Raw genomic sequence first — 26,262 nt, 5'->3', positions numbered from 1 at the left:
TAAATCTACACTAAAAATAGAACAAAAAATGTACTCCCGATGCAGCTAAATTAACACCTATGGATGCCTAAAATATGACTGTGGTCTGATTACTTCCTCTATACACTTCCATCGTGCACTTAAGAAAAATTAAAAAACAAAGAAATCAACCAGGCCATTGCCATGTTTGCAGTTTTCTGAGCACTGGGGGAGTGTGGAATCCAGGCCAGTGAGGTTCACTGGCACCAGTCCCTGACAGGTGTCCATAGTACAAAGGAAACAATGGCCTTCTTGGATTCTGAAAATAACCCAATGTGCAAAGCTGACAAAGTATATGTGTCCTTGCAGCTTCCGTTCTGCTTTGTGAAAAAGTGACACAGGTCCAAGGGGAGCATGGGAATGAAGAACAGATTGGAGAGAAGGACCCTGGGTGACTTGTCAGGGAAATAAACATTTTAAAGCAAATAAAAAGCACTGCACATCCCAAGGCTCCTTTACCTTGTCACAGGAATACTGAGACCTTTGCCTTGTTGCAGAATTCTTAGGCTCATCTCAGACATTTGCAATTCGATCTTACCCTCCCAAATGAACTCTTTCGAAGTTTACACTTTTTCTTTTCCTTTTTTTTTTTTTTGTGGCCAACTCACACCTTTAGTATTGCGACCCACACTGTAGAATTGTTTTCTCGTTATATGGTGGTAGGAATAAACCGAACATACGATAGTCACTACACGAGCCCACAGACGATGACTGGAATGGAGGTTTCTACAAGGAGTCACTAAAGTAACGTAGTTCTATATTCGTGTTTTCGGCACATCGATTTTTTTTTTTTTGTTAACTAAAAGCTACGTAGGTAATATTTCCCTTTAACAATTCCACCCTCTGCAAGTTCCTTGATGATTGATTTTGCATTATCTTCACCATGAATATTGTATTAGCTGCTTATGCCATTGGTTTCAAACATAAAGCTAAACGGTAAGGGATGAATTTCTTGGGAGCATCAGCTTTCTGTTTCTGAAAGATAGAATTACACAGTTAAAATAAAACTAATTATTTATACAGTAAAATTATTTTAAACACTTTCTCATCTAATTTAAAAACTATTTTGCGTAAATAATGTTTATTTTGAAAATATCGATTTCTGTTGGTACTCATATGCTTGACCTCCTGAGTTCTTCTATAAACACTTCGATAGTAATAAGCGTTGCTTATGTTCACAAACTGAAACCGAACACTTGATTCTGAATGTAGCATTAAAAATTAAATACAGTGAATTAACATTTAAATACAAGGGGACCCCATAATAAGTTTCACAGATCTGTTCTGACTCTTTAGAAAATAACATTTTGTATCATACAAGGTGACAAAACATATTTGATGACACATCCTGTCCTTCCCTTTGGTTTGGAAGCCTTCAATGTAAATTTCATTTCGACTGGTGTTGATTCACCCTTTTGAGTTAACTTGCCTGGCATTTGCACATAATCTCATTTGCAGAAAAATTATAGAGGGAAAAGAGGAAGTAGAATATTAAACAAAAACAGCCACAAACACATTCATGCCTTTCCAGGAAGTGATCAAATATAGGGCTTGATTTTTTTTTGTTTTTTTTTTTTTGTTTTTTTGTGTGTTTTTTTGTTTTTTGTTTCTTTTGTTTTGTTGTGTGTGTGTTTTATATATATATATATATTTATATAAGGGTACATCAACTCATTTAAAAACAGAAACAACACTCTCTCCCCCATTTTCATGCCCTTGATCTTCTCTTCTGAGCGCTCTGTGGTGGTCACTGTCAAGTGACTAGCACACTTCTGGGTCTGGAGTGTATTCTGACGAGCAGTGAATTAAACGTTAAGACAGTTAGACCCACCCCCACCCCTCCTCAGAGTTTACACATCATGCCGCCATTAGAAGGGTAGAGGTGGGGAATGAGGTGGGACAAGGAAGAGATTCAGGGCTCTGATCGGCGGGGCCCTCCTGTGAACGAGTGTTCTTCTTATCTTTTTTTTTTTTTTTTTTTCCCCAAATGGCAAGGCCCGCATTCGTTGCACGGCTCTCCGGAGGCCCACACGGCCCTGCTGATCCCAGGCAGAACCCAAGAGAGGATCCGGTGCTCCTTGTCCCATCGGATAGATTTGTCCAAGCACCCCAAGGAAATGTTAAAAGCAAAAGAAAAGCAAGGAAAGAAAATAAAACCCATTCTAAAACTAAACTAATGAAGCAAAAAAGGGTTTTCTATCTATACATAAGTCTCTTCTTTAAAAAAATGTAAATTTACAAATTCCAATGACATATAAAACAAAGTCAAAAAATGTAATGATAAGAGACATGGTAAAACAGGAAGACACTGATGCTACAAAGAAATTGCCAAAAACATATGTACAAGACCCTGTTTTTCCTCGTGTTCTAGAGATTGTAATGCATGTTTTTAACAGCAGCAGTCGAGGATTTAGTTCCAGGCACTGGACTGCAGACTCCACTCAAGCTCCCAGGGACGGGGTGTCCCTTGCTTTTCTGTCACCAAATCACACTGGATATACTGGTCTCCCTTGGCAACAGCGGCAGGATGGCACTGTTTGTGTGGGCCTCATCTGGATTCTGCTCCCTGCTCGATTTTGTCTGTGGCCGCTGCCCGTTGATGAGTGTCATAGGGATGTTACAATAGGTATGCTGATTTCCTATGGAGGTAAGAGGCAGGGTGCCGGTAGGAGGTACGTCATACTCGTAGCTTCGGTAGTAGTGTTTCTGACGCATTTGTGAATGGTACGTGTTGTGAAAGGTGGAACGGAGATCTGGATGGGCAGTGGCTAGAGCTGTGGAGGTGGCCGCGGCCATGGAAATGGCCGAGACAGTCTGCAGCTCCCCAAAAGGCCCCTGCTCGCTAACATCTAAAGCCTGCTCGTGTGTAATGGGTTCTATCCTCTTAAAAGGCATTTCGTATTGTAAACGTTTCCAGAACTTAGAGTTCAACTTGTTGCATTTTGGTCCGTGCCACTTAATAACCGTCAGGAGCTTGATGGTGTGCTTGAGGGCTTCCACCTCCTGGTAGTTCATAATCCCTCGTAGTTCACTGCATTCGATGAGTATCACTTTGATTTCTCCAGTTACCAGCATGTTTCGAAGTCTGGTCTCCAGCTCAAAGATGCTCCAGCCCCTTCTGACTACGTAGTTTGGGGTCATGACAATAATCAGCCTCTTGCTTTGATCTACACACCTCGCCACGTCTTCAATGTAGGCTATAAAAGAGAGAAGAGTTTATCGGAATGAGTGCATCAAACACCTGGCCCCGAAGGCCCCAGTAGCTTCTCTCTCACACATTAAATGAGAATTGTTGCTCGGTGGGTAATACCTTGAGAAGATGACAATGGCCAATGACCACGCTGAATAGAGTGCGGGCTTTGCTTTTCTCAAAGTTGGAAATATTTTTCCTAGTTACAAATCTCCCATTTGTGTCTTTAAATGTCAAGGCTCATAAAATGAGATGCTTTACAGAACAATGAAAGTGGCTCCTCAGGGGTGTCAAAAACTAAGTTTCATATGAATACATAATGACATTTCTTTCTTGAGACACTGATAGACACAGTTTTTGATGTAGAGAACCAAAAGTTAAAATTCTGCCTAAAAAATGATGATACACAGACAGACCAAGAATATGCACACTCTCAACTGAAAACATTAACTTACTTCCAGTTGGGATTAAATCTCTGTCTGGTATAAACAACTTATATCCGTAATGCTTTTCAAGCATGTCAGGTAGGATTTCAAGAGCAAAGCGTTCTTCTTCTCCAGTCTCTTGATTCCACTGGTCAGGATCCACTTTGGTGTATGATAAATAGGCATCATAATCTTTATTGTCTGTCAAAAACATTACAGAGCAAAGTTGAAGGCACTACATTCCACAGAAAACAACAGGACATGAAAACATTCAAGTCTTTTCAAAAACATCTCTAAATGTTCTGCTTCGGGGAGACCAAAGACGGAAGTCTACCCATTTCCAATAAGAAGTCAATAACGCCAAATATTCTGGAACTAATTTGGAGGTTACAAACTCACATTTTTATTTTTGTTGTTGTTGTTGTGAGGACAGTAGTAAAAACAAAATCAACAACAAGAGCAAGGAAATGTTAACTTCGAACATTTTTGATGCATGGATGATGGAGCATCTTGACTGCTTATAAAAGGCACATAACTGAGTACTATGCTCTTACTCTAAATAATTGTACATTCAACTAATCCTGCCTTTGGTCATTTTACTCTGTTGAAAAAAAGAAAACGGCACCTGGCTTGACCATAGAGGAATGATATTTTGATGGTGGGTACTGTACTGATTTTCTGTTGGGGAGAAAATAAAAGCTTGGAATTATTAATTTTTTACTGGGAGCCAGTTCTGGGGCTTGGAGAATGAGAATGTTATTATACTGAATTATTTTAGAAAGCCATATTGTTTTGCTGATCTCTGTTTATCTCACACGTAAAATATTGCCAGATATTTTTTTATTATTTGACCATAAGAATAAAAAATAATTACAATATAAGTGAATGAAACTTAGTTCTCAAATCTGTTTCTTTCCTCATTCTTTCCCCTTTTTTACATGGAAACTCTTTAAATATTTGATGACTACTATCATGCATTATCTTTATCTTAATTGTTTAACATTAAACATCCCAAATTTCATATTGGTTGTTTCTAATTAAAATAAGTCATTTCTCTTCTGGACAGTCTTTCATTCATCAGTTGCCTTTTCAGAACGTGATTATCCGGATTCATAATTCACCTCAATTCTAAATACTATCAGTATGTTGAGCTTACCAAATACCAATATCCTTAGCTCTCTTTTGTACTTCCCTGATGATTGTCAGCGTATTACTCAGTTATCAGATCAAGTTGAATCGAAACATTCCTAAATTTCAGAACAAAATGAGCTTTGCATTTGGCACAGAAATTTAAAACGTTGGGGCTATAAAACATCAAAGATAGATGGACGTCCTTGACCGTTGCTCTGGGTGGCTTTGAGACACTCCTTTTGACTTTGGTGACACTATAGCTCACTTTCAGAGATTCATATGGGTGCGTTCATTTCAGTAGTCTGACAGTCCTGAGCCAGCTAGAAGTCATTCTATAAGTAAAACTTGTTAGGGCAAACTCAGAAAACTGTTAACTGTATCTGAAGTTAAAACAGGTATGTAAGAAACTAACAACTCCACTATGGGATACCTGAATGAAAATCTTTAGATATAGAAGACTTTAAAAAAAAAATAAAGCAGGTTTCAGGTTGGAAAGAAGTCTAGAAAATAGCAATCATCCAAACATGCCATATTTTGATACTTGGTATTTTCTTTATTCTTCAACCAGGAAATAGCTCTACATATTATAAATAAAATTCCATTTTCACCAAAAATAATAATTATATTTGCTATAGCATGTCGATGTAAACAGTTTAGTTGAATAAGAAATCGTAGAAAATAGCACATAGTAAAGCTAGTATGTAATACCAGTTAATATTTAATTAAAATGTCCATGCATTAGATATTCACAAGCCATATCTATGAGACATAATATTAATCGGTAGCTTCCAATCTAGTAGGCAATGGTTTATTTCTAGGGGACAAACATGTTGCTAAGAGTAGTAAAGGGGTCATGGCCCAACGGGAGTGTTCCTTAAACCAGACTGTGGATGGTAGAATGATTTCATGCATATACTATTTTTTTCTTAGAAGTTGTTCTCTTCCAGTTTGCCACAAGGCACTATAACATGTTGAAGTTTGCCCACTTCTGGGGAGCCTAATGACTAGATCCTCATTCCTAGCCCTTTACCTTCTTTAAGCTTAAAAATACTTGAAAATCAGGGGCACCTGGGGAGCTCAATATGATAACTGACCAACTCTTGATTTTGGCTCAGGTCACGATCTCATGGTGGTCAGATCAAGCTCTGGCTTGGGCTCAGCACTGCCCGTGGAGCCTGCCTAAGGTTGTCTCCCTCTCCTTCTGCCCCTCCCTTGCTTGCTTGAGTGCGGCACATGTTCTCTCTCTCAAACTGAGGGTTGCTGGAGGCGTGTTGGGTGAGGGGATGGGCTAAATGGATGATGGGCATTAAGGAGGGCACTTGTTGGGATGAGCACTGGGTGTCATATATAAGCGATGCGTCACTAAATTCTACCCTTTTAAAAAAATTTTTTTAAGTTTATTTATTTTGAGGGAGGGAGGGTGCAAGCAGCGTACTGGCAGAGAGATATGGGAGAGAGAGAGTCCCAGGCAGGCTCCACACTGCGAGCGCAGAGCCTGATGTGGAGCTCGAACCCATGAGCTGTGAGCTCATGACCTGAGCTGAAACCAAGAGGCAGACACTTAACCCACTGAGCCACTCAGGTGCCCCTGAATCACTAAATTCTACTCTCGAAATCATTATCACACTATATGTCAACTAACTGGGATTTATTATTTTTAACATTTTTTTATTTTTTGGAGGGCGCCTGGGTGGCTCAGTTAGTTGAGTGTCCAACTTCAGCTCAGGTCATGATCTCACAGTGAGTTCGAGCACCCCGCCTGTGCTGACAGCTCAGAGCCTGGAGCCTGCTTTGGATTCTGTCACCCTCTCTCTCCGCCCCTTCCCGGCTCACACTCTGTTCTGTCTCTCAAAAATGAATAAATGGTAGCATTTTTTAAAAAAGAATATATTTTTTATTTTTTTAATGTTTATTTATTTTTAATGTTCATTTATTTTTGAGAGAGAGAGAGAGAGAGAGAGAGTAGAGTGGGGGAGGGGTAGAGAGAGGGGGAGACAAAGAATCTGAGGCAGGCTCCAGGCTCTGAGCTGTCATCACAGAGCCCGATGCGGAGCTTGAACTCACAAACCGCGAGATCATGACCTGAGCCGAAGTCGGACGCTTAACCGACTGAGCCACCCGGGTGCCCCAACTAACTTGGATTTAAATAAACTTAAAAAGTAAAAAAAAAAAAAAAAAAAAAGGACAAAAAATTGAAAATCATATTAATATGAACACCAATAAGAACAGAGCACTCAGAGGAGATGAAAACAACTGGTCCAATGATACTGGTAAGTTCCAGCTTGATATCACTGTTGCTTACACGATACTGTTTCTCTGCCTCTTCCGTGGACATTGCTCTTACACCTCATAAATGCTGTTGTTCCTCAAGATGTTTTCTGTGACCTGCTTCATTTGTCTCTCAGCCTACTTTCCCTTAAAAATCTCCTTTCCTGGAGCTGCTGGGTGGCTCAGTCAGTTAAGCATCTGAGTTTGGCTCGGGTCATGATCTCATGGTTCGTGAGTTCAAGCCCGGAGTGGGGCTCTGTGCTGACAGCTCAGAGGGGATTCTGTATCTCCCTCTCCCTCTGCCTCTCTCCCCTGCTCACGCTCTGTCTTTCTCTCAAAAATAAATAAATATGAAAAAAAAATTTAAATCCCTTTTCCTCCTTTGACATCAATAATCACATCTATAGATAATTCCCTAATTTAGATGTACAGACCTGTTTTCCTTCTCAAGAACTAGCTACTATACCCCACTTTCACCTGTAACCTGGACCCCTTAATCTGGATGCTGACAACATAACATGCTTCTGATCTCATGCTCTGTTCTTCACCTTTTATTTCACTGTAAGGTTAATAACAGTACCATCTTACTTCTTTATTCTCCAAATGTCAGAGGTATGTTCCGCTTATCCTTTTTAATCACTGATAATATCATAGGCATTCATTGGTAAAAGTCCTTTGGATTCTGTTTCCAACCCAGGTTGGGTCCTACTCATTTCTTAGCTGTTATAATTCTATTTTAGTAGGTCTTCCTTCTGTTTCTTTCTCCTTCTGGCCCATTCCACGTACAGTTGTAAAATTTATCTGTCCAAATATCACCACTGATTATGTTTATAGTATTTTGGAAAATATTTATGGCTTCTCATTGCCAAAAACCAGCAGCTAGATCTGGAGTGAATTTCTTTTGAATTTGAGTCTGACACCTTTGACTTGGAGGTGATCTCTTTTCTCACGTATGATATTATTGTGCTCACATCTTTTCTTTTTTCTTTGACTACAATATCCTTGACTGACACATGTCACTAGGGCTTAGTGGATGCTCAAACCGAGCGTGTTAATTAAATAAACGAGTAATCTTTCATTTGGGTATCACATGACTTCTATCTTAATAGCCAGTGTGGGGATTTTCTCAAGACCTGGACTATTTCCTAGGAGAGGTGGCTTTGGAGATATACACCCCATGCTGCCTGGACTCCTCAAGGAATTACTAGAAGCTGTGGGGTCAGCATTTAGCAAGGTTCCTTTGGAATAGTCTTAAACTGTAGTTGCTCACTGTGACTCCACAGAAGACTTTTAGAGTCCTTGTAAACTCCTCTGAAAAAGTGTTTTTCAGACTTGAGTATGAATGACTACAATTTGGAGGGCTTGGTAAATATGGGTTGCTGGGCCCTACCTTCAGAGTGTTCCATTCAATATTTCTAGAATAACTCCTGAGAATTTGCATTTATAGCAAGCTCTCAGGTGCTGCTGCTGCTGGTCCAGGGACCACACTTTGAGGAACTCTGCTCTAGGACAGGATATAGACATCCAGAGGGCTCAAAGGTATCAAAGAACTGCAGTCAGCTGACGGTAACTGACCAGAGAACAACAAAAACTAAACGTTGCAGCATTGGGTCCATCGTAAATGGGGCTAATACTTACAGGGGATGTACTCTAAACAAAAAAGCTGAAGATCCACACTTCCATCAAAAAGAAAATAGATTCTTGCCTAGAATAATATATATATTAACCATATTAAGCCTAAATAAACCTCAGGAATTGGTACTAAAGCCTCAGTCACTTTTCTATCTTTTTATGTCATCTGGACAAATTTATAGTAATTAAGCTAATATCTCTCAGGTCAAAAGAAGTCGCTCACATGCAGATAATCTTGGTAGGAAACGTGGCCCAAAAGCCCCTTCCGAATATCTGCATCTTCAAATCCACGGCACACTTGATTGATATCTAATTCCTCTCTTTCCCCAGAGTCGATGCCAGAGCAGTAATGGGCTAAGCATTTATTTACTACCAGAAGCAAACTCCTGATTTGAAAGTCACCAGACTGCAAACGTCGTGCCAGATACCATACTAAATTCAGCAGTGTGTTCTGACTCAAAATCATTTCTATTGTAAGGTTTCTTCTGTTTTCCCAATTACCAGACAAATATGAATCTTGGGTAACAAGTCTTCGATTTTGTTTAATATCTGTAAGCACATAAACTGGCTAATCTTTATGTGTCTGAGCTTTATGTGATTGGAGAAACTTCGAAAAACTGACATTTTTATAACCATAGGAAGAACAAAATTATGCTAAGGTTTTTAAAGAAAAGGTCTGTGATATTTTCAATTCAACATAAGTTTATAAATGGCTTAAAAATGGTTAATCATAAGAGGGTACTGCAAGAGTATATTTCTTATTCTAAACTTTATTCTTTAAATTTTATTTTCTGTAATTGAAACCTGCGACTGGAATTCGGTTCGCTGCAGAGATGGAAAACAGCTGGTGTACGTACTCTTTGCAATAGTTTGCACAAATTCAAATAGAGTCATTGATTTACTCTTCCCATGACTTTGAAGCGATTCTGATTGCAATATTCAACAAAAAAAATGAACAACAGGAATGACATCAGCAAAACGGACAAAGAAAACATCCATGCATAAAACCCCTCAGCCATGGTCCAGAGCAAGTCCTGCTCACCCAGGGACCTGGTGGGAGTCACATCTGTCCACACCGTGGTAAAAGGCCCACTGACTAAAGACCCAACTATGCACCCTGAAATAATTATCCAAGCACTGCCCTGCTGAGCAGGATCCTAGAGGCAGGTCCATACGCCCAGGTGCCAAAGAAGATCCTAGCCCACCCGAGCCCCTGGTAACAAGCCTGCCAAACATGGACCCTGCTGCAGACCCAGCAAGAGCCTCAAAACTGGCTCCAACTTAGCATGGCTGCAACTCTGGAGGTAATCCCACTGGCTTGGGGAACAGATCGGAGAAGGATTTCACCTGCTGAAATCATTCTGTAAAGACTACAACAGGTATTTGTTCCTTCAAATGCACAGACATCAATGCAAGGGTACATAGATCATGAAGAATCAGGAACTAATGAAGTTCCATTAACCAACCCCAAAGAAATGGAGATCTACAATCTGTTTGACAGAGAATTCAAAATAATCATCTTAAAGAAACTGAACTGTCGAAACCTTTCAGGACAGGAGGGAATGGGGTAAAAATAAGTCAGTCAGAGAAAGATAAATACCATATGATTCACTCATATGTGGAAATTAAGAAACAAAACAAATGGACAAAGGGAAAAGAAAAGAGACAGACAACAAAGAAACAGGCTCTTAAGTATAGAGAACAAATTGATGGTTACCAGAGGGGAGGTGGATGGGGGATGGATGAAATAGGCAAAGGGGATTAAGAGAACACACACACACACACACACATATATATATATATATATATGTATATATATATATATATATATATATATTTAATTTTTATTTATTTTTGGGGGGGGCAGAGAGGGAGAGAGAGAGAGGGAGACACAGAATCCAAAGCAGGCTCCAGGCTCTGAGTTGTCAGCACAGAGCCCAACGTGGGGCTCGAACTCAGGAACCACAAGATCATGACCTGAGCCAAAGTTGGACCACTTAACTAACTCAGCCACCCAGGCATCCTGAGAATACACATATCTTTTTTAAAAAAATGTTTTTTATGTTTATTTAGTATTGAGGGAGAGAGAGACAAAACCCGAATGGGGGAAGGGGCAGAGAGAGAGGGAGACACAGAATCTGAAGCAGGCTCCAGGCTCTGAGCTGTCAGCACAGAGCTCGACTGCGGGGCTGGAACCCACGAACCGCGAGGTTGTGACCTGAGCTGAAGTCCGACGCTTAACCGACTGACCAACTTAGGATCCCCAGCATAGATTTTAAAAAGACCTTCTTTGTGTTCCTATGATTTCAGGTTGCACAGCCAAGCCCCTCCGCCTTCTGGACCTAAAGGTGTCACCTGTGTGGGTCGTGCTGGACGGGGGACCCTGCGTCCTGCAGGTGCTCAGCAGGAAATCAACCAGAGGCCTGCAAGCAGCCTGGACTTTCGCAGCCAGGAGGGAGGGAAGGGCCCTCATAGGACACGGAGGGCCCGGGTCAGCAGGGACGCCCCGCTCCTCCAGCAGTGAGATCATGACCTCAGCTGAAGTCGGATGCTCAACCAACTGAGCCACCCAGGCGCCCTGAGACTACACATATCTTGATGAGCACTGAGCAAAACGTGGAATTATGGAATCAGTATATTGTACACCTGACACTAATATAACACTATATGTTAGCTACACTGGAATCAAAATAAAATTAAAAATAACAACTATAGCTACAATAATGTATGAATGGATACACGATATAAAAATATGTAAAGTATGACAACAACAGCATAAATAGGAAAGCAAAAGTATAGACTTTTTTTTAAGTTTATTTATTTATTTTGAGAGACAGAGAGAGAGAGAGAGAAAGAAAGAGAGTGAGCGAGTGGGGGAGGGGTAGAGAGACGGTAAGAGAGAGAATCCCAAGCAGGCTCAGTGCTGTCAGAGCAGAGTCCAATGCAAGGCTTGAACTCATGACTGTGAGATCATGACTTGAGCCAAAACCGAGTCTGATGCTTGTTTAACTGACTGAGCTACCCAAGTGGCCCAACTGTAAACTTTTTGTATGCAATTCAAGGTAAGTTGTCACCAATCTAAAATAGTCTGTTAGCAGCGCCTGGGTGGCTCAGTTGGTTAAGTGTCTGACTTTGGCTCAGGTCATGATCTTGCAGTTCATGAGTTCAAGCCCTGTGTCGGGCTCTGTGCTGACAGTTTGGAGCCTGGAGCCTGCTTCGGATTCTACGTCTCCCTCTTTCTCTTCCCCTTCCCTGCTCATGTTCTGTCTCTCTTTCTCAAATAAATAAATAAATAAACAAACATTAAAAATTAATTAATTTAAAAGTCTGTTATATCTATTAGATGTTTCATGTAAACTCATGGTATCCACAAAGAAGAAACCTACAGTAGCTACACAGAAGTTAAAGAGAAAGGAATTAAAGCATATGAGTTAAAAAAAAATCACAACAGAAGACAGCAAGAGAGGAAGAAGAAAAAGGAACAACAAAAAACAAACAGAAAATAACTAACAAAGTGGCAATAGTAAATCCTTACCTATCAATAATCAATGTAAACGAAAATGGACTAAACTCTCCAATCAAACAACAAAGAGTGGCTGAAGAGATAAAAAAAAATAAGATCCAACAATATGCTGCTTCCAAGACTCACTTTGTCTTTAAAGGCACACATAAGCTGAAAGTGGAGGAATAGAAAGAGATATTCCTGGAAATAGTAACTAAATATAGGAGTGGCTATATTTATACCAGATAAAATAGATTTACAATGAAAATAGTCACAAGGGATAAAGGTCACTCTATACTATATTGTGATAAAGGGGTCAGTTCTTCAAGAGGATGTAACAACTGTAAAAGTATATGTACCCGATATTGGAGTACCTAGATATTTCATGCAAATATTAATTGAACTGAACAGCAATACAATAATATTAGCAGATTTCAATAGCTCACTTTCAATATTGGATAGATCATTGAGATAAAAATTAATAAGGAAACAGTAGATTTGAAGAACACTATAGACCAGATGGACCTAACAGATATATAAAGAACATCCAGCCAAGAGTAGCAAAACACGCATTCTTCTCAAGCATGAATCAATATTCTTGAGGATAGATCATATGTTGGGCCACAAAATCATATCAGGTATCTTTTCTGACCACAATGATATGTGACTAGAAATTAATAACAGGAGAATATGGAAAATTCACAAATATGTGGATATTACATATCACACTCTCGAATAAGTGATGGGTTAAAGAAGAAAGCAAAAGGGAAATCAGAAAATATCTTGAGACAAACAAAAATGGAAACACAACATAACAAAATTATGAGATGAATCAAAGCAGTTGTAAGAGGAAAATTTACAGTGATAAATGCCTGCATCTGGGAGAAAAGAATGATCTCAAATATACACTCTAACTTCATACCACAAGGAATTAGAAAAAAAAAAAGAACAATCTGAGCCCAAAGTTAGTACAAGACAGAAATAATAAAGATAGAGCAGAAATAAACAAAATACAGAATAAAGAGACAATAGAAAAAAATCAATGAAATGAAAAGTTGGGTTTCTGAAAAGGCAAACAATATTGACAATCTTAAGCTAGAGTAATCAAGAAAAAAAAGAGAAACTAAATAAATACAATTATAAATGAGAGAGGAGACATAATAATTGGGACCAAAGAAATACAAAGGATGATTGGATAACCAAGAAGAAATAGATAAATTCCTAGAACCATACAACCTCCCAAGACTGAACTTTGAAGAAATGGAAAATCTGAACAGACCAATAACTAAGGAGATTGGAGGAATAATAAAAAACCTGTCAACAAAGACAAGCTTAAGACCAAATGGTTTCACTGGTGAATTCTACCAGATACTTAAGGAAGAATTAATGCCAATCCTTCTCAAATTCTTCCAAAGTATTGAAGAGGAGGGAAAATTCCTAAATTCATTTTATAAGGCAATATTACCTTGATACCAAAGCCAGATAAGAATACTACAAGAAAACTACAAGCCAATATTTCTGATGAATATAGATAGAAAAATTCTCAACAAAATACTAGCAAATCAAATTAGGCAGCATGTCAAAAGGATAATACAACATGGTCAAATGGGATTTATTCCTGGGATACAAGGATAGATCAATATATGCAGATAAATAAACATGATATTCCACATTAATAGGATGATGGATACAAAATTAATGATCCTATCAATAGATTCAGAAAAAGGTTGACAAAAAATTTATAATTTCATTGTAAAAGCTTTCAGCTAATTGAGTATAGAAGGACCATATCTCAACACAATAAAGACCATATATGACAAACACACAGCTAAGATCATATTCAATGGAGAGAAGGTGAAGGCTTTTTCTCTAAACTCAAGAACAAGGTAAGGATGTTCACTCTCACCACTCTTATTCAATATAGTACTGGAAGTCCTAGCCAGAGTAATTAAGCAAAGAAATAAAAGGCACCTAAATAGGAAAGAAAGAAGTAAAATTTTCTCTTTGCAAATGTTATGACTTTACATATAATAAGACCTAAAGACTCCACCAAAAATCTGTTGGATCTACTAAACAAACACAGAAAAATTTTAGGATACAAAGTCAACATATAAAAATCTGTTATATTTTTATATTATAACAACAAGTTATCTGGAAAAACAGAAAGAAAATAATCCGATTTACAGTAGCATCAAAAATAATAAAATAGTGAGGAATAGATTCAACCAAACGGTAAAGATCTATACATTGAAAACTATATGGGGAGCCTAGGTGGCTCAGTCGGTTGAGCATCCGACTTTGGCTCAGGTCATGATGTCATGGTTTGTGAGATGGAGCCCCACGTCTGGCTCTGTGCTGACAGCTCAGAGTCTGGAGCCTGCTTTGGATTCTGTGTCTCTCTCTCTTTCTGCCCCTCCCCCACTCACATTCTCCCTCTCTCTCTCTCAAAAATAAAAATAAACATCAAAAAATTAAAAAATAAAACTATGACATTAATGAAAGAAACTGAAGACACAAATGAAAAGACATCCCATGTTCATGGATCAGAATAATTAATATTGTTTACATGTCTATACTATCCAAAGCCATCTATAGATTCAATATAATCCCTATCAAAATTCCAACGACATTTTTCAGAGATAGAGGAGAAACCACTTAAAAATTCATATGGAATTTAAAAAGGCCCCGAATACGCAGTCTGTTAAGCGTCTGACTTCAGCCAGGTCACGATCTCGCAGTCCGTGAGTTCGAGCCCCGTGTCGGGCTCTGGGCTAATGGCTCAGAGCCTGGAGCCTGTTTCCGATTCTGTGTCTCCCTCTCTCTCTGCCCCTCCCCTGTTGACACTCTGTCTCTCTCTGTCCCAAAAATAAATAAATGTTGAAAAAAAAAATTAAAAAAAAAATAATAAAAAGGCCCCGAATAGCCAAAGTAATGTTGAGAGAGAAGAGCCCAGCAGGAGTCATCATACTTTCTGATTACAAACCATACTGCAAATTTATAGTAAGAAAACCAGTATGGTACTAGTATGAAAACAGACACATAGACCATTAGAACAAAATAAGGGTCCAGAAATAGACCCATGCATATTACAGAAAACTAGTATTTGACAAGGGGGTCAAGAATACTCATTGGAGAGGGGCACCTGGGTGGCTCAGTCGGTTGAGCGTCCAACTTCGGCTCAGGTCATGATCTCACGGTCCATGAGTTTGAGCCCCACGTCAGGCTCTGTGCTGACAGCTCAGAGCCTGGAGCCTGCTTCGGATTCTGTGTCTCCCTGTCTCTCTTCCCCTCCCCTGCTCATGCTCTGTCTCTCTCGTCTCAAAAATAAATAAAAACATTTAAAAAATGTAAAAGAATACTCATTGGAGAAAAGATAATCTTTTTAATAACCGATAGTAGGAAATTTGGATACCCACATCAGAAAGAATAAGTTGGACCCCTGTCTTATGCCATCCACAAATTGTAACATGAAATGGATTTAAGACTTTAATGTGAGAACTGAAATCATAACACTCCTAAAATAAAATATAGAAAACGTCTTTGACACTGGCCTTGACAATGATTTTTTGGATATGATGCAAGAAGCACAAGCAACAAAAGTAAAACAAACAAAAAACTACCTCAAACATAAAATCTTTGGCACAGCAAGCAAAACAATCAAGAAAATGAAGAAGCAACTTATGGAATGGGATAAAACATCTGCAAACCATATATCAGATAAGGGGAGGGTTAGTATTCAAAATATATAAGGAATTCATACAACTTAATGTCAAAAATATGAATAATCAAATTAACAATGGGCAGAAGATCCAAATAGATATTTTTCCAAAGACTTACAAATGGCCAATAGGTACATGAAAAGGTGCTCAACATCACTACTCATCACAGAAATGCAAATCAAAACCACAATGAAATCTCACTTCGCACCTGTAGGGATGGCTATCATCAAAAAGACAAGAGATAACAAATGCTGGCAAGGATGTAGAAGAAAAGGAACCCTTGTACACTGCTGGTGAGGGTATAATTGGAAAACAGGAGGAGGTTTCCTCAAAAAATTAGAAATAGGACTACCATATGATCCAACAATTACATTTCTGGGTATATGTATGAAGGAAATAAAATCACTATCTCAAAAAGATATTTGTATGCTAATGTTCATTGAAGCATTATTCACAATAGCTAAGACATGAAAACAACATGAGGGCTCCTCAATGTATGAATGGATAAAGAAAATGTGGTCAATATATACAATGGAATACTACTCAGCCGTAAAAATGAAGGAAATCTTGCCATTTGCAACAACTTAGACTTTGAAGGCATGGTGCTAACTGAAATGAGTCAAAGAAAGACAAATACTGTATGGTCTCACTTATATGTGGAATGAAAACAGCTGAAATCAGAAATAGAACAGAATGGTGGTTGCCAAGGGTTGGGGGCTAGGAGGAAGGGGGTGATGTTGGTCAAGGGGTATATATTTCCAGCTATAAGTAATTCTGGGGATACAATATACAGAATGGTGAATATGGTTAACAATACTATATATACTCGAAAGTTGCCGAGAGATTAGGCCTTAAATGTCACTACAAAAAACAGCAGTTATATGAAGTGATAGGTGAGTTAACTAACCTTACTGTAGTAATCATTTCACAAAGTATACATCTCTCTTTCTCTCTCTCTCTCTCTCTACACACACACACACACACACACACACACACACACACACACACTATATATATATATATCACATTGTATACCTTAAACTTACATAATTTCTTTTTTTAACATTAATCCTGCCACTGATATACTGTCATATTTGCCTCGGGGAAAACTTTCTTGTAAGGTCTTTTGGAATACACACACACACACTCAGACACACATGACAGCCAGTTGAAACGTCTTCGAGTTTACAGGATGGCTTACGTGTTTGTTTGTTAATAAATGAATATGCAACAGAATTTATCTAAAGTTTCTTTCATTATGGAATGGAATCAAGTCAGTGGGAGAGTAGTTGCCCTTCTACCCCTAACCATTGTGGATACCTCATTTATCTGAAAAGATCTTAGAATTATGCATTACTGCATAGTCTTGGGTCAGTTCTCAACAGTTTTGTTTTTCCAAAGACCAGCATCTCATTCTAGCTGAAACTATGCATGATCAGACTCCACAGAGGGGGTGACCCTACAAAGATAATCTGGGTCACCCTGTGCTCGTACAGTTGTTTTCTGAGCTAAAAAGCCTAGACTTGCTCTGGCAGGCACCATACAGGTACGTTTGTTTGTTTTTTCTTTTGGTTTGGTTCGCAAAGAATCACAGTAAATTTGTACTTAAAAAGAGAAGTCTGGCTGAGTGTGGAGGATAAAATGGAAGGGTAGAGAATTAAGACCAAGAAGCTAGTGTAGGAGGCTTGGACAAGGAGCTACAATTAAGAGTAAGGAATCAGTCTATTTTCAAGAGGTACAATGGTACAATTAACTGATGATGAAACAAGAGAACGGGGAGAAGGACATTTAGAGGCTATTAGTGCGTAAGTGCAATTGAAGATAGGGCTGTAAAGACGATCCATAAAAGTGGGTATTGTATAATGAGAAGTGCTAAGAGCTGAATCCAGAGGAAACAATAAAATGTAAAGTTACGTAGAGGGGGACAAGAGTGAGGTGAACAAATCGAGAGAAAAGCATCTCGAATCTTTTATTTATTTTTCAGAGAGACAGAGAGACAGAGCGTGAGTTGGGGAGGGGCAGAGAGAGAGGGAGACACAGAATCCAAAGCTGGCTCCAGGCTCCGAGCTGTCAGCACAAAGCCTGACCCGGGGCTCGATCTCACGAACCATGAGATCATGACCTGAGCCAAAGTTGGATGCTCAACCGACTGAGCCACCCAGGTGCCCCACATCAATATATTCTATCCTGGAAAAATAGAATCATTCTGATACAGAAATGATAGAGTCAAGTAATACCTATTGTAATGACCTGAAAGGAACTGCATGGATGTGTTCCTGACACCAAATACTTCCTTTCCCAGTCTGACACAGTGGCTGAAATAATTCGAATTTGGAGTTATTTGGACCTGGGCTTAAATTCTGTCTTTCTGGGGGTGCCTGGCTGGCTCATTCAGTAGAGCATGCGACTCTTGATCTCTTGGTTTTGAGTTCGAGCCCCGCATTGGGTGTAGAGATTACTTAAAAATAAAATCTTAAAAAAAATTCAGGAGCACCTGGGTGGCTCAGTTGGTTAAGCGTCTGACTCTTGATTTTGGCACAGGTAATCTCATGGTTCACGTGATGGAGCCCCACGCGAGGCTCTGCACTGACGGCATGGAGCCCGCCTGGAATTCTCTCCCCCTCTCTCTCTGTCCCTCCACCCCAAAATAAATAAACATTTTTAAAAATTAAAAAATCAAAATTAAAAATTCTGTCTTTCTAGTTGTGTGATTCTCTGGGTACCAACAAAGCAGCCAACACAGCACTTGCTATTTAATAAATATTCAACAAATGGTCAACACATTTATCATTATCGTATCACCAGAGTAAGCCATCTAAACTTGCCCTCTTCTTCTTCATACTCCCTGCTTTTCCTTACATCCAAGAGTATTTTATATATTCCCCCTTTAAGGGAGGTAATGTGGTGTCCAAGAATAAAGAAGGCATCACTAAACTTTAGACTTTTGAAATACATTTTTTTAAGCCAAGTCAAGAATATGAAAAGCCTGGGGTCTCTTCTTAACAGTTATCTTTTCTTCGGAAGAAGAAAGGACTGTAGGAGAGCTATGAAGAATGGGAACTTGATGATGTTAGAGAAATTTTCCACCAAGGGAAGAGTGTGTGTAGAAAGATCTAAGGGAGGGTGCCTGAGTGGCTCATTCGGTTAAGCGTCCAAGTCTTGATTTCGGCTCAGGTCACGATCCCATGGTTTGTGGGATCGAGCCCCACGTGGGACTCTGTGCTGACAGTGCAGAGCCTGCTTGAGATACTCTGTCTCTCTCTCTCTGCCTCTCCCTTACTCGTGCTCTCGGTCTTTCTCAAAATAAATAAATAAACATTAAAAAAAAGAAAGATCTAAGGGGATGTGACTAAGGTTTCGAGGCATCTAAACTATCCAGAATCTGTGACCATTCAGAACATGACAAATAGAAACTGCATTGGAAATTTACAGCTTGGGGGAAATCCTTCATCTCATTCAGAACAGAAACTAAACATATTTAAAACAGGGTTAATGATTAAGTAAAACGTTCAGATCATCTGCTTTTTCAAATATCTACTATGCTGACTGTATAAACAGTCAGCATAATATCAGATCTTTAGGTTACACTGAACATACAAAATTTTTATTTTTTTAATGTTTATTCATTTAAAAACTTTTTTTGATGTTTATTTATTTTGGAGAGAGACGAAGACAGAATGCCAGTGGGTTGAGGCAGAGAGAAGGAGGCACAGAATCTGAAGCAGGCTCCAGGCGCCAAGCTGTCAGCACAGAGCCCCACGCGGGGCTCGAATTCACTAGCTGTGAGATCATGACCTGAGCCAAAGTCGGACGCTCAACCGACTGAGCCACCCAGGTGCCCCATAATGTTTACTCATTTTTTGAGAGAAAGAGAGAGAAGGAGCGCACACAAGCAGGGGAGGGGCACAGAGAAGGAGAGACAGAATCCCAAGCAGGCTGTGCACCAACGTAGCAGAGTCCAATGCATGGCTCGAACTCACGAACCGTGAGATCATGACCTGAGTCGAGATCAAGTGTTGGACACTTGGAACCAACTGCACCACCCAGGCACCCGGAACATACTACATTTTTAAAAGGCAAAAAATATTAGGGACTCACTGTTCAAGAAAAGAAAGGCTTTGGATATCGACCTATTTTCAAATCCCATCTTGGCCACTTATAGCAATACTTGTGTTATCTTCATCAGTATGTTATTTAACCCCTGGGAACCTTAGTTGCCTTTTCAGCAACATGGAGATTACAATGCTGACCTCAGAGGTTTTTGAGTCTTAGCAAGAATGACTTAAGAATGCCTAGCACTTTGCTTGATACTCATTCAACAACAGCTCTGACACTGACAATTTTCTCACATCCCTTTGAAGTAGTAGCCAAAAAATTTAATAACTTGCATACGAAGGCGAGAAAGGCAGAAACCAAGAGGCAAATCAACAGTTACGAATTTAAAAAACCCAGTCGTGCTGCGGCACAGACTTCACCCCATGGGGAGGGAAGAAGGTAAAAGAGAGACTGAACAAACTTCCTCTTCCCAAGTCTGACAATCCACAATTCTACCTGTGGATTTATTCTAGAGGATTCTGGAAAGGTCCCTTCATTTTCCTTTGTGCCACTCGGGGCAAAAGTGACAGTGAAAAAAAGTCGATAAATATGAGCAAGAAACCGTGGCCATCTGCACTGTGTATGGCAGTTTGCATATGCTTCCTCTACTGCAAATTTACCTCATGTGTGAATCATTTTCAAGTGACGAAAACGAAAAAAATCTTCAGTCCTCTAATGGGTGGTTTATGGACCTCCATGTGAAGGACCCCAAATTCCTCTTAGAGGGCACACGGAATTCACGACTGACCAGAAGGGGTAAATAATGATTACGATTTCTATGTAAACAACATTTACTTGTCCAATTTGAGTAAAACTGGTAGAAAACAATGTGCTTGCGCACATTATTATCTGTTGGTCCACACTTGGAAGAAAAATCAGTCTGTCTAAATATAGCTACATAAACAGGACTGGAAAGACTGCTATGCATTCTAAACTATTCAACACAGTTTATTACAACTGGTCAGTCTAAATAAGGAACAAATTGAGATTCCGTTCAAACCACTGGGCCAGGGAACACAATTAAAAGAGGCACTCCTTGCCCGTAGAAAAGCAAAGCTGGCCTTTCAGTGCTGATTACAAGGTGAGAGAAGATGAACACGGATAGCGTGGCAATCAGCGTCTGTAATTTGCAAGTGCTATTTGGAATAGGATTCTAAAAAGGGTAGGTGTTGCTTTACCATTTGCAGAGGAAATTGCCTATTGGCTCCAAAGCATCACACGTAGAGTTCGACGTGAAAGATGAATTTACAAACTGCACAGTGAAAGATGAGAAGAACTGCTGCCAGGGGCTTTGCGGTAACTTTTCTTGCCTCTCAATAAAACAAAGGCAGGAAACAAAGAAGCACATCCGGAGAGAACATCAAAAGAGGGAACTCATCTTACCTCCATCCAGCTCCTCGGCCCCAAAATGATTCCTGTAGAAGAGCATGATTTCTATCTTGTAACACTTGTAGATGGTCACCAGACAAACAAGCAGCAAAAGGATAGCACCAAGCCCTCCAGCAAGTTCAACTGTGTACATCAACTCTGGGGACAACAACAACAACAACAAATCACCAAAGGGAATTATACCATGTTCACATTCCAAGTCACAAATTCAACTTGATTTCACAGTTCTGTGGATGAGACCAGATGTAGGTGATGGATTAACACAACCCCTTCCCCTTCTGCATGAAAATGGGACCTTGCTAGGTCTGTTTCCTTGGTAACCAGATAAGGTGGTCTGTGGTAACTGTGTTGCTAAGCGACATCGTTTATGGTAAAAATGGGAGGCGGCATTGGACGGAAACAAATGAGAAATACCGGTTTGGAAACGATAATCTTGGGCTTGCCTGAGTACAGTAACACATATAAGCATATCCCTTGGGGGAATCCCACAAATTATGCTTGTGGGGTTGATCAAAGAAATATCGGTTCCTGTGGATATGAAGCGCTTAAGTCAGGACGGCTTCCGAACTCACCCAATGTGAATCTTGACCTTTCTCACCTGTGCTATCACCTAGGGGTTGGGGCTGAGGGGACGTAAGGGTTCCAACAACGCAGTTCCTGAAGGGCAGCGTGGACTGTGACATAGAGGGGTGGGTGGACCACCTGAGGAGTACTGCCTGCTGCCTCCTGAATAGGCGTGCCAGTGTGGCCTGCCACAGTATTGGCGGCTGAATACTTGGGCTCAAAGAGCCGGCCCCCTCGTGGATGTCACACCAGACTATGTCGGTAGTATTTTCCTTTCACTAAGCTCTTTAGAGAATTTTCTTTTCTTCTCTTTCCCCTTTTACTAGGCAGTTTGCTACATTCTACCCAAAAGAGGGATTCTCTTGCCACATACAGGTTCTCTTTTTCCTCTTGAATATCCATATTATGTTAACAATTATCAGGCATTTCTGGGGATAGAATATTCACTTCTTTTCTTCCCCGTTAGAGCCCATACACACTGTAACAAAATGAAGGCTACCGGCCTTTAAACATTAAGCCAGAACGCACAGACTATGAAGTTCACTTTACGTGCCTACGTATGCCTGCCGCCTTGATCAACACGGTACACACGTTACTGATGGGGAGCCATGGTTCACTGTTGTCGATGGCTACGTTGAAGAGTGCTGGTTTCCTTAATTACCATTAGATATAAAAATTCCTGAAATGATGGCTCTACAGTAATGGTATTTTTGATGCTTTACTTTAAAATTCATCGAGGGGTTATCTAATTTCAGAGCAGAGGAAATGTAGGCTTACAGTGAAAACCTTAAAATAATCTATGGCTTGAGTAACAACTACTCTTGTGTTACAAGATCACTCCTGAGATCTCAAAAAGGGGGTGAAATATTCAGGAGTACAGGGCCCTATCAGGGATAAATAACTTGAAAACACGGACATCATTTTCTCACCAGAACATTCTGTGTTTGTGCACGTGTGTGCACGTGTGTTTGCGTGTGATGTGACTTTTCCTGGGATAATTACAGAACTCAGCCACATTTTTCATTATGTAGTCCTTCATTTTCAATTCAACAGTTTAATCAGAAAACATATATAACTGCTGTTTAATCAAGTGTATTCTGATGCTCTTGTTATTAAAATTAAATGGAAAATAGAAGACAACCTTATTAGAAGTGATTGGACTTTATGAATTTAAGGAAGAAAAAGAAAACGAGTTATTAAATCTTTTAGAGTCTAAATGAATATGAAAAGGGAAATGCCAAAACGAGCCTCCTGGAAATTTTTATATTTTGTACTTATAAATATCAGACACCTTTACATGCTGAATCTTGTGAGGACCTACACAAGATACTACTACAAAAGTACCAGGAATGAACTACAAAAAGCTCCTCAGGATGTTGTCCCATCCCTGTGCGAACAGAAAGGATAAGTGGGTAGGTAATTCCGTGGGGGGCATTGGGCCTGGTTCTCTCAGTATATGAGTTAACTCCACCATACACACAGAAACCTGCAGAAAACTAACTTATGCCCACAGGCTAATCTGTATACCAAAATCATCTGCTTTAAATTGTACTGGATACGATGGAAGAGATAAACATTTGAACTGTGGTTTCTTTTCCGATTCACTCTGTTTTCTATTTTAACGCATTAGACACAATTTATCACTCTAAAATGCTTGCACGAGAAAAGACAGGGAAAAATAACGGAGGACGCTTAACTTGCACTCTCAAACGGTGCTGATGGCAAAGCCCAATGGTACCACTATATTAGAAAATTTGGGGTGGTTTCTAATAAAGTTAGCTTAGGAATCTACCCTATGACTAGCAAGTGCACTCCTATGTATTCACCCACGGAAATATAAGCAGATATCCACAAGAAGACTTGTTCAAGAGTGTTCAGAGCAGTCTTATTCATGGTGGCCGTGACTGAAAACGACCCAAAGGGTGATTAACAGGAGACATTGAACAGACTGCTGTCCGTCCATATGACAGAATACACTCAGCAGTAAAAAGAATAAACTACGGACACATGCAACAAGAGTGAATCTCACAAAATTATGTTAGGTGAAGGAAGCCAGACACAAAGTAGTATCTTCTGTGTAATTCTGTCTAAATGAAGTACAAGAGCAGGCCAAAATAAACCATCGTGATAGAAATCACAAAATGGATGCTTTGTGGATAAGTGATGGGAAAATGTATTGGAAGGGGCAATGGGAAACTGTCTGGGGTAGACGGAACATTCTGAAACATTCTGTAGCTCTTTTGAGGTATGGATATACCCGCACATAATTGTCAGAATGCAATGAACGGAACACCTACCATCCACGCGCTTCACCTTACGTTAATCACACTTCCATTCTTCACAACTTTGATATTTTGAAAAAAAAACAGTCATTATAAATTCTAACTCAAGGCTCAGGTGGGGAGAAGCTGTAAAAGAAAGCTGGAGTCAGGACAGCTGCTTTGGCAGGTATCCGCCCAGGTCAGGAATGGTTCTATGTTGGCTCCAAGCGCACTTGTGGATTCTAGAGACATGGCACCAGGCCTGGGCAACTGGCGTGCTTCACCCCATAACTAGTTGAACAGCTTTCAAAACAATCCAAAACTGTGCCTGAAACATAATGTTATTACTCTAATAAGCGGAATTCTCATTTTCTTTGGATGGTATTTATAAGACTGGTCTTTACACACTTCTTTAAGACCTTTAACACTGAATATGCAAAATTAGAGAAAAATTATATGAAAGTAAGTCCTTCCTATTTTTAGAGAAGTCACTGCCCAAATGTGAATTATTCCCATTGCTAGAAGTCTAGGGCCAGTCAAATAATTATATACACTACCTCAAATATACTATTTCATAGGCCAATCAATAGTATTGTCTGAAATGTAATGAGAAAAAGCCAGCGGGGTTGATGGGGCTTAGCAATTACAGAAATGGTCTACTGTCACATGAATGTATACTTTAAGTTACAAACATATGGAAAGTTATATATACCTAGAGTATGAGCAATAAGCAAGAATAAGCCTTCTGAGCCAGAGGATAGTCATTTACTAATAATAGGGACACCAAAACCAGGTCCAAAGACACGGCATTTTCAAGGAGCAATTTGTCCTCGGATCCGGAGAGTATCTCAAATTTCCTTCAGATACTTCTGTAGTATTACATTCAGAAGCATGGTGTTCTTACAATGTCCTCGGAAGTCAGAGAAGAAATGGGTCTTTTGCCACGGTCCACACACCAGTGCCTGTTCCTCGGTTACTACATTGTTTTTATGCAAGAGTAACTTACGTGCCCTTCATACTATAAATGGGAGAGGTTAAAAAATTTTCATTTAAGTTTTTCACACTGGTTTATATGCCCTGTGTAAACTCTCCCCCCGTCAAAAGGATGTATTAGATTTAGTTTCCACATTCTTTTGCTCCAAGCTGGACGCGTTCATTAATATGAGTGCTACCCATTATGGCTTATCCATTGGGTCAAGACAAAATTACTAGGGGTTAAATTCTGTTACAGTTAAAAGAAATGATTTGGGCCCACTGCTGTATTGTATCCTTACATTGCAATGTGAAAGGTGTTGCCCCAGCAAATGTCATTTTCCCTTTGAAATGGGATCTGCTTTTTAGCTCCAGTTCAAGTTGCCTGGAGTGGCAGCATTTAAAAAAATAAAAAGATTCCATTTCAGCACAATTCAACATCAGAAGATGGAAAGAGAAAGTGCAGACCTTTTAAGAATCTGTTTAGCCTTTGTGTTATTTTGTTAAAATGATAGACTCTGCCCCCCTTTAAGGGATTGAGACTGAATATTGAAAATTGTAAAGCAAAATTGCTCAGCAAAACCTAAGGGAAACTGGCATTTGGTTAAACACAACAAATGAACAAGTGCCAAAGAGTTACGTTTAAGGGCACCAGCAGTCATTTAGTTACAGGCAATTAACAATAGTCTTTGGAAAGCTCCAGTTTGGGCAAAGGGAAAACACATTGATTATTGCTGCAGTAGTAGACTGCTTTCGGAATAAATTGCTTCAATTTAAAACTAGATTTGCTACAAGCATTTTGAGCAATGACTACAATTTTTTCTTATCAAGACAGTTGGACCAAGCAACCCTTTAAAAGAAACAGCTAATTAAAATAAAGCGCATGCCATCTCTTAGTACATTGGATTACACTGCAAATAATAAATGCATTTGGTTTACACTAATCTTGCTGCAATTACCTAGTGCAGTTTGGGGTCCTATTTTTTTCTACTGGCCAGTACCTGGTATTGTTGTTGGCAAACTTTTTCTGCTAGGTATCTTTGAAGAGGTAAAGATGTTAACAAAGTAAATCCAAGTTTTTAGGTATTTTTGAACT

General features: G+C 39.5%; 1 protein-coding gene across 3 annotated transcripts in view; it reads right to left on the bottom strand.

Moving 5' to 3' along the window:
• Positions 1-587: 587 nt before the first annotated feature.
• IL1RAPL1 (interleukin 1 receptor accessory protein like 1) overlaps positions 588-26,262 on the bottom strand; it is a 1,343,469-nt gene continuing 1,317,794 nt past the window's right edge. For all 3 annotated transcript variants that reach the window (XM_045050816.1, XM_045050814.1, XM_045050815.1), the window contains 3 exons: positions 21,364-21,507; positions 3,664-3,834; positions 588-3,215 (listed from right to left, as the gene is read on the bottom strand). In XM_045050816.1, the coding sequence (XP_044906751.1) occupies positions 2,497-3,215; positions 3,664-3,834; positions 21,364-21,507 (1,034 nt within the window). In that variant the 3' untranslated portion in view covers positions 588-2,496. The remainder of the gene's footprint in view (positions 3,216-3,663; positions 3,835-21,363; positions 21,508-26,262) is intronic.

Source organism: Felis catus, chromosome X (genome assembly GCF_018350175.1).
Source record: "Felis catus isolate Fca126 chromosome X, F.catus_Fca126_mat1.0, whole genome shotgun sequence".
Taxonomy (NCBI): Eukaryota; Metazoa; Chordata; class Mammalia; order Carnivora; family Felidae; genus Felis; species Felis catus.
The sequence above is the reverse complement of the archived record's forward strand: the minus strand, read 5'-3'. Positions and strand labels throughout refer to the sequence as shown.